This window comes from Schistocerca nitens, chromosome 5 (assembly GCF_023898315.1).
Source record: "Schistocerca nitens isolate TAMUIC-IGC-003100 chromosome 5, iqSchNite1.1, whole genome shotgun sequence".
Taxonomy (NCBI): Eukaryota; Metazoa; Arthropoda; class Insecta; order Orthoptera; family Acrididae; genus Schistocerca; species Schistocerca nitens.
Genome location: NC_064618.1, coordinates 256,768,358 through 256,782,516, shown reverse-complemented (window position 1 = coordinate 256,782,516; position 14,159 = coordinate 256,768,358). Strand labels below are relative to the sequence as shown.

Genomic DNA, 14,159 nt, shown 5'->3' with positions numbered 1-14,159 from the left:
CTGTTCCCACGCCATTCCCTCGTCTCACTGAGCTAATGGGACAGCTCCAGTACAGCAAATGTTACAGCGTGCCAGAGTATAGTTCTTTTAATCGCATTTCTATTAAACCTATTTGCCGGGCTAGTTATCCCTGAAACATTTCTGCCCGAAATGAGACGAGGAATCGCATGCCGACAACATAGTGCGGAAGATATCTACTGATATCTCTACTAATAGACGGCCGCCGTGGCCGAGCGGTTCCAGGTGGTACAGTCTGGAACCGCGCGACCACTACGGTCGCAGGTTCGAATCCTACCTCGGGCATGGGTGTGTGTTATGTCCTTAGGTTAGTTAGGTTTAAGTAGTTCTAAGTTCTAGAGGACCGATGACCTCAGATGTTAAGTCCCATAGTGCTCAGAGCCATTTGAACCGCATTCATCGGCATAAGTGGTTACTGCCCGCGAAATATCTTGCGAATAGACTTAGTAGCAAAGGAGTAATAAACTTAAACGTCATGAACCATCTCTACTAATACCATTTTTATCTGTTCGTAACGAAACTTCATGATTTTCATTTATACCATATGTGTCCCGTACCATGCATGTCTAAAAGTTTGTATTCATATTGTTACGTTGCAGATATATCTACCAAGCACCAGCGCTTCTGACCATCCCAGCGACCGTCTTTCGAGTGGAACTGCCGAATCTTAAAATTCTGTGAGTATAGCAGTCAAAGATTCTAGAGTAATTTTAAGTAGTCTATGAGAGTACGCAATGTAACATATGTAGCAACGTGGAACAGGTTGGCTTTCTCCAACAACATACGTAGCTCCAAGCGCTTTTTGTATGGCATTCTACGTTAGTCATGACTTTCAGATAGTGAAAACACATTTAAAACACATTTAAAATAAACTAAAATTATGCATCAGTGTCTTTCTAACCACTGATATTTAATGACACAGATTACGACACGAACTACTGAAGATGGACATGTGCTCTTCATTTAACAACACAACTACATGTCGTCGACTCCGGTTTAGCTTACATGAATAGCTTTCACATATACAAAGAAAGCCATACAGCATTTTAAGGGAGGTCAACGACATAGTAAATGAGGATAATTCGAGGGATATACATATTCGGAATTGATTTATTTTCTACACCCTGTAACAAATGTGTATTTCTAAGTATTCAAAATAGTTCAAATGGCTCTGAGCAGTATGGGACTTAACATCTATGGTCATCAGCCCCCTAGAACGTAGAACTACTTAAACCTAACTAACCTAAAGACATCACACAACACCCAGTCATCACGAGGCAGAGAAAATCCCTGACCCCGCCGGGAATCGAACCCGGGAACCCGGGCGCGGGAATATTTCTAAGTATGTTGTATTTGAATTCTGCTGGTCCGTTCTAGATAACGAATCTCACTGCACATCCTCTCATCATTAGCTGGATTATTTTAACTGCGTTGTGCAAAAGATGCTGTTACCTGTACACGCCTAGAAATTGAGCTGGAAAATGAAAACCATGTCCCCGAAAGCTGTACCTATTTTCCAGTCACATCTTCATTGCACTGCAGTGATATGATTTCGGAGTAGTTCATAGATTACGCAGTTAGAAGACATGCGTGATTCTCTTCATACTTACACAGTGCTATTCAGCTGCCTCTACTGATATTTTAAACAACCCACAATGTTAGTTTCCGGCCCTCGAAAACTATGTACTAGTTTTTATTTTCTCCCAGCCGCTACACACAAACTGTTAGTCAAACAGAAAAAATGTAGTTAAATTTAATATTGGGATACTTTTTCGCTAGATTTCGATTTACTCAAGAAAGAGATACAAAATTCATCTCCAAACGCATTCCCACCCTCTACATTCAGGCCTCACCGGTCAGGATTTCTAGTATGTAGTCCATGGCACCCCCCTCCCACCACTGTACAAAATTTGCGACTCCAAAAATTATTTACCACATTCAACCCTCCTTGGTCTTCACTGATTGGCCTTATTATCCGCCACCGGCTTACTAAAGCACTTACAGATTATAAAATTGACGTTTGATTAAATTTTATCCAACAATTTTGTTAATTTTAACAACATAAAGAAAAGCTAATTACATCAATGTATTCCTCATTCTTCAGACTGCGAAACTATGATGATTAGAAGGGTTATGTTTGGATCGAACTGTCAACATAATTAGTTTTAGTGTGTTGTTGTTGTTGTGGTCTTCAGTCCTGAGACTGGTTTGATGCAGCTCTCCAAGCTACTCTATCCTGTGCAAGCTTCTTCATCTCCCAGTAACTACTGCAACCTACATCCTTCTGAATCTGCTTAGTGTATTCATCTCTTGGTCTCCCTCTATGATTATTACCCTCCACGCTGCCCTCCAATACTAAATTGGTGATCCCTTGATGCCTCAGAACATGTCCTACCAACCGATCCCTTCAGTTTTAGTGTAACGTTTACAAAAGTCGTTTTTCTCTCATTACCCTCACGGACACGGTTAAATTAATAATGTTTACAAAATAGCGGACTATGCTGGTGGCTTAATAGTCCAAGTGGTAGAGCCCAAAAAGGCCGAATATCGGGAATAGTTCGTGTAGTCGGAAATTTTCGTACATTGGTAGGAGGGAGTGTCACGAACAACATACTGGAAATTCTGACTAGTGAGCAGTGAGAGCGGCGGTGGAGGTGCATTTGAAGGACACTATTGTACTTTTTTGTATAGCTGGAAAGCCGTGGCCTCTGGCAAAAGCGTAAGCCAGTGCAAAATTTGGCTACATTAAATTTGCTACAAAAACTCCCCTCCTGCTTTCTCATTATTCCAGTAGCACTAATAGTTAAGCGCAGCAAGCGAGAGAATATGAAAATCTCGCGCTTGCTTTTTGTAGGCCAGGTATAACATTGCGGATTGCATTAAAAGACATCGATAGGGAAGGTGAACAGCTCTGTATATTGTTCTGCAGTACATTCGATGAGCAGCTGGAGTGGCAACGTGAGTAATTGCTTCATAGAATGCGCTGTGTAGGGACTCTACAGCAAGAAAGGAATAAAGAAAAGTAAAGTCGTATGGCGTGAACGGTTGTGAGACACCGAAGGGCAGGTCCAGCCGCCTAATTGGAAAGATCTTCCCTATCCTTCACGCCCGCAGACACCTTTCTTTCGCGAAGCATGAGGATTGCGCGCATAGGTCTTTTAAGTGCAGGTGACTGTAATGGATGTGTGAGTAGTGTAGTGTCGTGTTCGTGTCGGAGATGATGAGAGAAGGGAGAGGGTGAAACCCGCTGCCGGCACAAAAATGGCTCTGAGCACTATGGGACTCAACTGCTGTGGTCATTAGTCCCCTAGAACTTAGAACTACTTAAACCTAACTAACCTAAGGACATCACACACACCCATGCCCGAAGCAGGATTCGAACCTGCGACCGTAGCAGTCGCACGGTTCCGGACTGCGCGCCTAGAACCGCGAGACCACCGCGGCCGGCCTGCCGGCACACAATCTACGCCTATCGAAGAGCACCGAGGGAGTCTCCAAGCTTAACGTTCCCATCTGACGTACGGATCACGATCGAAAATGTCACTTCATGAGACACTGCTGAGCCGTTTGGTATTTGTACCAGGACACTGACACAACGTGATCACAAACTTTACGCCACCACCTCTCCTTCCCTGCCTGCCAAATACTGGCAGTGAAGATTTATTCCACCTCCTGGATTCGAACAGGCTCGCCACCGCACAGGAGTGCGTTAGCGATCTTGGTCACGGAGGCTTGGAGGAAAGCAGAGACGTTGCATAGAAATTGTTCAAATGGCTCTGAGCACTATGGGACTTAACATCTGAGGTCATCAGTCCCCTAGAACTTAGAACTACTTAAACCTAACTAACCTAAGGACATCACACACATCCATGCCCGAGGCAGGATTCGAACCTGTGACCGTAGGGTCGCGTGGATCCAGACTGAAGCGCCTAGAACCGCTCGGCCACATCGGCCGGCCGACGTTGCATAGTCCATGAAAAATTCCTCTTGCATTTGCTTGTTGAATTAGATTTTAACACTGCATCTGTGGCAGAGGTAACCACAGACAATTTTTAAAATAAATGACATTCGTTGCTACCTCCCTCTCAAACCAACCGATCAGTAATTTTTGAGAAAATTGCTCATGGAGAACACAGGTTTAGCAAAAAGTACTTTAAAAATGAACACAAACAGTCTCGACCGCAAAAACTTTCATTTTGTGGTAACCGTTTTCTGTCAGTTTTTGACCATCTTCAGACGATCATACCATGATGGTAGGCGGTGTCGGTGAATGGAGCGGGTGTTATAACTGCAACTACAACTGCATTTGACGTTCGTGGAGCTATAACACCCACTCCATTCACCTGCACCACCTACCATCATGGTATGATGGTCGGAAGATGGTCAAAAACTGACCGAAAACGGTTACCACAAAATAAAACTTTTGCGATCAAGACTATTTCTATTCCTTTTTATTATACCGATTAGCCTAGGAAGCAACTTATGACTTTTGAAACTGGGAAACATCTTTTGATGCTAGTCAGTTATCAGGCTGAGCATTACTGCAAAGGGCTTTTGATTCTAAAGCATTATGTCAGGGTGAAGAACACTGAATAAAATACTTTTCTCTCTTAACAACATGTGGGCAGGGTTGGTTCTTCCTTGGCTCGGTTATGAGGTAGAATGAAACGGCATTTTTACGTAAGATAACTTTTATTGAAAGATTGGTAAAATGGTTTCCTTACTCGATTGTTCTGGCTGGGAGAGCGGCAGCTGTGTCGTTTGCGAAGCCCTTTGCTGCGTGGGCGGCGGCGTCTGATTACGCCTGGCGGTGTATATCTTGTGTCGCTGTTTCGCCCAGATGACTGGAGACGTGCATCATGAGGTGGCCCGTTTAATTATTGAGAACGAAGTCGTGAATCGGATGGTGATACCTTGGATGTGGCGTCTCAGTGTTTCTCTTCTCTATGTGACCGCGTGTGACAGTGTTGTGCGTCGGCCAGCGGAGCGGCGCGGCGGGCGGCGGGCGGCGGGGGAAGGACAGTGTCCCAGACTCGAACAACGGACTCCAGCTTGCCAGTCTTCGGCTGTCAGATCTTCATCACCAGCTCACAGGTGACTGCTAAGGTGAGGCTGTCTCCTTCCCGTCCTCACGAGTCACCCGGGTACGTAAAAATCAGTCTTCAAATACTTTCTAACTTCTGTCTTCTGGCGACGACGCTGCTGCTTGCTATTCCATTACAGCGGGGGACTTGGTGCTTCTGTGTATGATGCAGTCTCTTCCTGCATGACGGTCTTCAGCACCGACTGAACTGTACTGGAACTGAACTGAAAAACTACTGTCGGGCCCACTGCGTCTCGCGTATTTATTTACTTCATTTCACTGGAGGTGAACGGCTTCACGGTCATTGCCACTTCTGTCACATTGAAAAGCTTCTCGAAGAATCTTCTTAATGTCGGTCATTGGCTCTTGGAATGTAGGCGAGGGCCTTTGATCACATGTGACAACTGAGAAACTCGAGAGCCGGTAATTGCCTCTTCTGTCACGTTGAAAAGCTTCTCAAAGAATCTTCTTAACGTCGGTCATTGGCTCTTGGAATGTAGGCGAGGGTCTTTGCTCACATGTGACAACTGAGAAACACGTGAGCCGGTCGGGCGATGCCCTGACGGCTAAAACGACAGCTTCCGCTTATGTGAGGAGGGCGATGGCTTCTCCTGAACGTGCTGAACTGCAAGCGCCGGCCGTTGCCACTGCTGTTCTCCCCGCTGTTTGCTGGTGTGTAATTCTTCTAAACTAAACTAAGTTTTTCATTTATTTTCTAATTTCTACTTCACTTCACATTGATTTCACTAATTTATTTACCTATCTTAAGTACCACTCAACAATATAGCATTCACCAATTAAGGAAGCTTTCTCAGCCATGTGGCGCGATGCAGCCGCCGAAACTAAAGTTGTTTCTCTACTAAGTCGCATCCACAGTTAAACTATTCGTTTTGGTAGCTGCGCTTCACTTCCACTAGATAGAGAATCTATTGGGTTTTGCTCACTGATTAAAGAGTACAGCGAGTAGTCTGTCAAGAGGTAGGGACCTTTTCATGGGACATTTATTACACTTTCAGGACCAAGACACTAAATGATTGGTATAGGGATACAATAAAAGACATATGTAAATGACGTTTTCTGCGACGTTTAGCATAAATTAAGTTAAAAATGGAGCACAACTTAGTAAAATATGGATGGTATAGAAACAGAAGCATGTGCCGTATGCACATTTACTGAATCTTAAGTAAGCCTTTTAGTTTTGTAGATGTTAGTGTGTGTCTTCCTCCAAACAATAATTTAGAAACTGCTGCATGAATGATTTACGAGTACCTACAGAATCAATTACCCATTGTTATCGTAATACCAAAAAAAAAAAAAAATTACACAATTTTGGAGAACAACTACTCACTTAGAGTATTTCTATAAATATCACTGTGCATATATATGATTGAGGGTTACTTTAAGCAAGTGGCAAGGAAGGTAACAGCGTGTTGTGTTGTAATGTGCTTTCTTTCTTTAACTTATAAAACTCGATCAGTCTTGACTTCATGTTGTACGTCTAATTTAACATGCATCTTTATGTCGTGCAAGACTGAAACAAGCAACGTTAAAAAACAAACAAACAAATAAACTGGAGCCGCAGTTGTGGCAATGAATTATTTACAGTTTGACAATTGTGTGAATCGCCGCCTTCTGATGGGAAATTAATCTTTCCTTTTCTATAGAAAAACTTCCAGCACGCTGTATTTTCCGCAGTATCTGCCTTGTCTTGTGTCGTTCTGTGTAACAGACTATGCTTTTACGTTAGGGACTTTGAGATCCCCCTGCTGCTTTCCTATTCATAGCTTCATAACACGCTTATCTTCATGACTCACTTTGTGCCCAAACCAGACCACCCCATTTTACTGCAATTACAGTGTTTTCTGCTAGCTCATATTCACGTCAACAACAGACAATATCAAAAGAAAGGGACTTTTCAGATTGCAGCATCCTCTTTCTTTTCCCCGAAACCTTCGTCAGTGTACTGGAGATAACTACAAATTTTGAAGTATCACCGCAAAACTCAAATTACGGCATGTAAATCGCGAAGCAATGCTTATGTTACATATTAGTTTCCGATGGAGATAGCGCCTTTCTTCCATGTAATCATGACAGTTCACCTCATTATTTGTTAAATAAAGAAGGCGCGATAAAAGCTTGTATATCCTTGTGTGAGGTGATGAAATCTGTTATACTTATCTGTTATACTTAGCCTATTCACCTCAGCGATCTGTGTTGGTGTAAATAAACCTCACAGATTCAACATCACAATGAAGCCGCCCAAGATGGCAACAGATTTCCAGTACTATCTGTTATCTGTAAATCTGATCATTTCCCATGTTTTTCTAGAGGCAGTTTTCTCAACTGCTCCCGTGAATATATTCTTTAAGCGGTAGAAAGGTGTACGAATAGTAAACGGTTGTGAAAACGCACTTGACCTCTTAGCAAGAAATAATCCTGAGCTAATAACGAGCATCAGGACGGATACAGGGATTAGCGAACACAAGGTTGTCGTAGCGAGGCTGAATACCGTAACTCCCATATCCTCCAAAAACAAACGAGAAATATACCTATTGAAGAAAGCAGATAAAAACCTACTTGATGCCTTCCTGAGAGACAATCTCCGCTCGTTTCAAACTAACAATGTATTTGCAGATCAGATGTGGCTGGAATTTAAAGAAATACTATCGACAGCTGTTGACAGATTTATACCAAATAAATTAACAAATGACGGAGCCGATCCCCCTTGATACAGGAAACGGGTCAGAATACTGTTGCAGGAACAACGAAAGAAGCTTCCAAAACTAAACGAACGCAAAATCTCCAAGATTGCCAATCTGTTACAGAGGCTTGAAATTTAACGCGGACGTCAATACGGGATGCTTATAAAAGTCCCTACAACGGAACTTCGATGTCTCTAAACCAGACAGAAAACCCAAAGAGATTCTGGTCGTACATAAGTATGCTAGTGGCAAGACACAATCGATGCCTTCTCTGCACGATAGCAATGGAAATACTATCGACGACAGTGCTGCTTGAGCAGAGTTACTGAACAAAGTCTTCCGAAATTACTTCACCAAAGAAGACGAAGTAAATATTCCAGAATTCGAATCAATAACAGCTGCCAAGATGATTATCTTAGAAGTATACATACTCGGGGTAGTGAAGGAATTTGTCACTTAATAAAAGCAAGTCTTCTGGTCGAGACGGTATACCAATAAAGTTCCTTTCAGAATAAGCTGATGCAATAGCTCCATATTTAACAATCATACACAGCTCGCCAGACGAAAGATCCGAATGCAAATACAGGAATGTTGCGAAGGTCACACCAATATTCGAGAAAAGTATTAGGAGGAAAAATGCACCAAATACGGCCTATATCATTAACGTCGATATGCAGCAGAATTTTGAAACGTGTATTGTGTTCGAAGATAATATATTACCTCGAAGAGAACGGTCTATTGACACACAGTCAACACGGATTTAGAAAACATCGTTCTTGTGAAAGACAACTAGCTCTTTACTCACACGAAGTGTTGAGTGCTATTAAGAATGGATTTCAAATTGATTCCGTATTTCTGGATTTCCAGTATGCTTTTGGTGCTGTAAAAACAGAAGCGGTTAGTAGTAAAATTGCGTGCTTATGGCATATCGTCTCAGTTATGTGACTGGATTCGTGATTTCCTGTCAGAGAGGTGACAGTTCGCAGTAGCTGACGGGAAGTCGTCTAGTAAAACAGAACTCATTTCTAGCGTTCCCCAAGGTAGCGTTATAGGCCTTCTGCTGTTCATTTTCTACATAAACGATTTAGGAAACAATCAGAACAGCCGTCGTAGATTGTTTGCAGATGATGGTGCCGTTTATTGTCTAGTAAATTCATCAGAAGAACAAAATAAATGTCAAAACGATTTAGAAAACGTATCTGTATGAGGTGAAAATCGGTGATTGATCCCAAAATAGAGAAAAAAGTGACGTCATCCACATGAGTGCTAAAAGGAATCCGTTAAACTTCGGTTACACGATAAATCAGTCAAATCTGAAGGCTGTAAATTCATCTAAATACCTTAGAATTAGAATTATGAACAACTTAAATTTGGAGGAATACATGAAAATTTTTGAGGGGAAGGCAAAACAAAGACTGCCTTTTTTTGGCAGGACACTTAGAAAATATAAAAGATCTACTAAAGAGAATGCCTACACGACGGGTGTTCGTCCTCTTTTGGAGTACTGTTGTGCGGTCTGGGTTGCTTGCCACGTAATGCGCTTTTTTCGCTCATCGACGGCGGTTCTGTAACATAAATTGTCCACCTACCTCGATACTGCTGCAGATCTGCACACGTAACGCCTAACTGCAGCTACTTAAGAGATCTCAGAAAAGCAGTGTTGAAGAAACTGAGATTTCATAACTACACGTCGGAGGCCGCTATAAGCACTAAAAGCTGAAGATAGTCTTGTGAACTCTAAAGAATAAATCGGAAATGTGTTGCTGTTCAAATTTCTAAGTTCAAAGGTCCTTTTAAACTTGCATTAGGATTTGCTTTTATTGCTATTAAGCAAGATCATCTGCCCACATGTGTTCAAATCATTAAAGTTCCTGTTCACAGTCCCCGTCACACTCGCACAGCCAGAACTTTTCCTACCCAATTCCGAAATCATTTACGAGAGTAACACAGTCAATAAACTGCTATTTACTTTTGCACTCGGCATTCAGTGGTTGTCAAGTTTTTGCTCGCCATAAATACTCGGTAAAAAAAATTTACTTAGTACCGCCACGCTTTTGTTCAAATGGCTCTCAGCACTATGGGACTTAAAATCTTAGGTCATCAGTCCCCTAGAACTTAGAACTATTTAAATCTAACTAAACTAAGGACATCACACACATCCATTCCCGAGGCAGGATTCGAACCTGCGACCGTAGCAGTCGCGCGATTCCGGACTGAAGGTCCTAGAACCGCTCGACCACTGCAGCCGGCGCCACGCTTTTAGTTGAAAGTTTACACACGCGATTTTCTCCGGAACAAAATATCTCTCGACTCTTAAAATTTCACAAATAGTTAATGGTAAACACTAGGTACCTTTATCACTGTACAGAAACGCGGAAGTCACAATATCGCTTCGTTTTACACACAATGCGTTCGGACACTTTCAGCATGACCGTCTCCTTCGAAAGCTAGTCCACCACTTCCTTCTTCTCTCTCTGCCTCTACAAGCCCCTCTATCCCATGCGTTAGGTGGCAAACCGTCGCACTTCTTATTGGCTGTACAGAGTTACGGCCAATCAGAACTGACTTTCAGGGCGCGGGTCGCGCCGAAATCTGGCAAGAACCAACCACTGCTCTCAGCTCATTTACGTCATTAAAATAAGCAACTCAAAACTCACTTGTTAAACAAATAAAATGAAATAAACTTTAAGCTATACTTTACGTCTGGAATTTAACTATATAGTCTCGAACGTTCTGGCTGTCCGTTACATTTTCAAACATGCTCGGACATCCGTCATCCACTAGTAAGGGAACCACTGTTGGATACGTTCCCACAATAGAAGGCTGGAACACTTGTAAGTTCCTATAGAGAATTACAAACTGAAAATTTGATATTGGCGAATGTCCCACATACACTCACACAAGTACTCTATTTCACACTCAAACAGCCTAACACAAAGCATAAATATTTACTTGAAATTCTTAAAGTTATTACTACAGCAAAATTACGCAAGGTTTTCTAAAATGAGAACTTTTCCAAATTTAAATCTAAACACTGAAAGTGTTATCATATCTATTCAAATAGTCAAAGTTGGTGAACTATATATATATATATATATATGTATATACTGATTTAGTTTTTTAAGTGTGGGATAATTACGTTTTTTACTGACTTTTTTTTTGTAACTTCCAAATTATGTCAGTTATTGACTTCAGATTTTGACAGATTGTTCCTGTACGCAACAGAAGGTTATGTACCTAATACGAAGTTCCTCAGGCTATTTCTAGATCAGTTATTAATTTTTACTATTAACATATATATATATATATATATATATATATATATATATATATATATATATATATATATATATATATACTGATTTAGTTTTTTAAGTGTGGGATAATTACGTTTTTTACTGACTTTTTTTTTTGTAACTTCCAAACTATGTCAGTTATTGACTTCAGATTTTGACAGATTGTTCCTGTACGCAATAGAAGGTTATGTACCTAATACGAAGTTCCTCAGGCTATTTCTAGATCAGTTATTAATTTTTACTATTAACATATATATATATATATATATATATATATATACTGATTTAGTTTTTTAAGTGTGGGATAATTACGTTTTTTACTGACTTTTTTTTTGTAACTTCCAAACTATGTCAGTTATTGACTTCAGATTTTGACAGATTGTTCCTGTACGCAACAGAAGGTTATGTACCTAATACGAAGTTCCTCAGGCTATTTCTAGATCAGTTATTAATTTTTATAGTTCCAGAGAATGTAACTACTCTGTAAGCGCCTCTCCGCTGCTTTCACACTTTGCAGCCACGCCATTTGGTCATGATGCACGTCTGCAGCACACAGGTCGCCCGTTACAGTTCGTATAAGATTCTGACTGCTTACACTGGAGCCCAAACACATTCATACAAGAAATAGACAAATTGGCGATCGCACCCTAGCTGCGGCACCTCATGCTTACCAGATAGGTTTAACGGAGTTCAAAGAAGAGCAGAACATTTTGTATTATTGTGAACTAGGGGAAAGAGTGCCACGGACTTGAAACAGGATTTGGGGCGGACATAATTAAAACAAATGTATTTTTCGTAGGAGCGGAATCTCTCACGAAATTTCAATCACCAACTTTCTCCTATGATTGCGAAAATATTTTGTTGACGTCTACCTCCATAGGGAGAAACGATCATTACAATGAATAAGGTAAATCAGAGCTCGCACGGAAAGATATAGGTGTTCGTTTTTTCCTCGCTCTGTTCGGTGTTGGATAACAGAAAATTATTGTGAAGGGTGTTCGATGAACCCTCTGCCAGGCACTTAACTGTGATTTGCAGAGAATCCACGTGCACGTAGATGTAGATGTCAGTAAGATATTTGTGAGCCAAATGATGTTAGAACAAGTTAGTGATAAAATAACATATAAGGTGCATTCCTTATTAATGACATAAACGCATACAGTTGAAAGTATACGATACTATAAGCAAAACGTCTTAGTAAAAATAGGTCCACGCGCGAACCGTTTACGAGAGAAATGGATTTTTGTGGTTAGCAGCCACTAAGGACCTGTTTCTGTGTAAAAGCTGCATGTCGGTCCATGATATTGTCTTTGTTTACATTTTCGAGAGCTGGAGCTGTAAAGAGAATGGATACGACTGTACAGTTCACAGTCATAGTGTCACTCATGAAAGATGCCAGCGGAGTGCCAGTTGCATTGTATGAGCGTTGGTGGTAACATGGCACATTACAGTAATGAAGAGTATGCGGACAAGCATTCTACGTATGGTAGGGCTAACAGCAATGCATGCTGCGGGAGTGGGAATGCCTGCATGAATTACCTCTCTGCTTGAAGATATGGTGTTCTAAACAGTCGAACACTCTCCAGAAATCTCTACAGGCAGACGTTCCACACAAATTCCTGGAGTGAGCCACAGTAGTGTTCGAAGAATAATTTGTCGCAATGCATTGTACCCGTAAACCTCCAACGAGTTAAGTGTCTGAATGAGGCTGACTCTACTCGTAGACTAACGTTCTGTCAGTGGACGCAACAACAAGCTGTAGTAACCCTCTGTTTGGGGACATCATTGTATATCCAGATGAAGCAGGGCTCACTCGTGATGATGTGTATAATTGTCTCAATTCTCACGACTGGAGTTATCTAGGCTGGAATCATCTAGGCTCAAACCTACGTGTTGTGCATGAGTCCCTCCATCACCAGCGTTTCTCTGTGAATGTGAGTTTAATGGTAATAGGTGATCATCTTGTAGGGTCCTGCATTTTACCACACGAACTCAAAGGACGGACAACGTTGAAATACAGAAAGGTTTTGATCGCACATTTCTTTATTAAGCGTTACGCGTTTCAAACTGTCATCGTCAGACTGAAGCTGTGGAGTAAAGAGTACACTGAAATTATCGGTAGCAAATATGTACATAATAAGATAAGTATGCATCTTAGTAGTCCATATACTGAAATTTCCATTAATATAGTACTTGCATTTAAATCAGACTCACGAAAATGGGCACATGGACTAAATATACTACTGATCTCATCTCATATAGGCTCATATAACAGTGCCGTTTTCTATGGCAAGAGAAGCAGTGACGATTAATCTGTCAAGGAAGTAAACGAAGGCCGGTATGTGGCGCTAACATCAATCATAGTAATGAAGTCAAAGAATAACTTTACAAACAACTATACATAGCGATCAACTACGTGTCAGAATATGACAAAGAAACATTTATGCTATTTTTACGGAGTAGAAACTCATATAGTGACAGCACGAAATGTGCTTCGTTAGGCAGCATCTTCAACAATGTTACAGTTATATTCGTCAGTCGACAATCAAAACAGAAGACATGTTTGCATTCATTAACCGGCGTGGTATAGTGTAAAAATAGAACAGATACAGATCACAAATAAAATATAAGTTGTGAAAGAATAAATTTATAGCCATCAAGGAACAAAATGTTACATATGTATCACAAAAAGTAGTCATATTACAATAGTCAATCACATAGTGAATGACATAAAACAAAATCGTTTAGATTACCATAGAGTTTCTCATATTTATAAGTAAAATTAGAATCTATATTTATATGCTAGAATTGAACTGTTGAAACTTCCGAGAGCTCTCGATGCCTACTTCATTTTGTGAATAACTTCGAAATTTTTGGGCTGACGTAAAGCATTTTACTTTCTTAACGATTAGCATTCGCGTATCGTCTTTAGGCTGAAGATGAAACGGCGGAACTGCAGCTGTTGCCAAAATCTCAACCAGTAGTCAGTTTTTTGTAAATTATAGATTGCAGCGATCAGTCGTCCTTTTTAAATTTCTTTTATTGTGGAAATCTAGGTTT

The 14,159-nt window shown here is 40.9% G+C and overlaps 1 protein-coding gene across 1 annotated transcript in view; it reads left to right on the top strand.

Annotated features, from left to right (window-relative positions):
• Nucleotides 1–14,159, top strand: part of LOC126260373 (lutropin-choriogonadotropic hormone receptor-like) — a 341,279-nt gene that overhangs the window by 100,580 nt on the left and 226,540 nt on the right. The window contains exon 3 of the mRNA XM_049957702.1: nt 618–695. Coding sequence (XP_049813659.1) covers nt 618–695 — 78 coding nt within the window. The remainder of the gene's footprint in view (nt 1–617; nt 696–14,159) is intronic.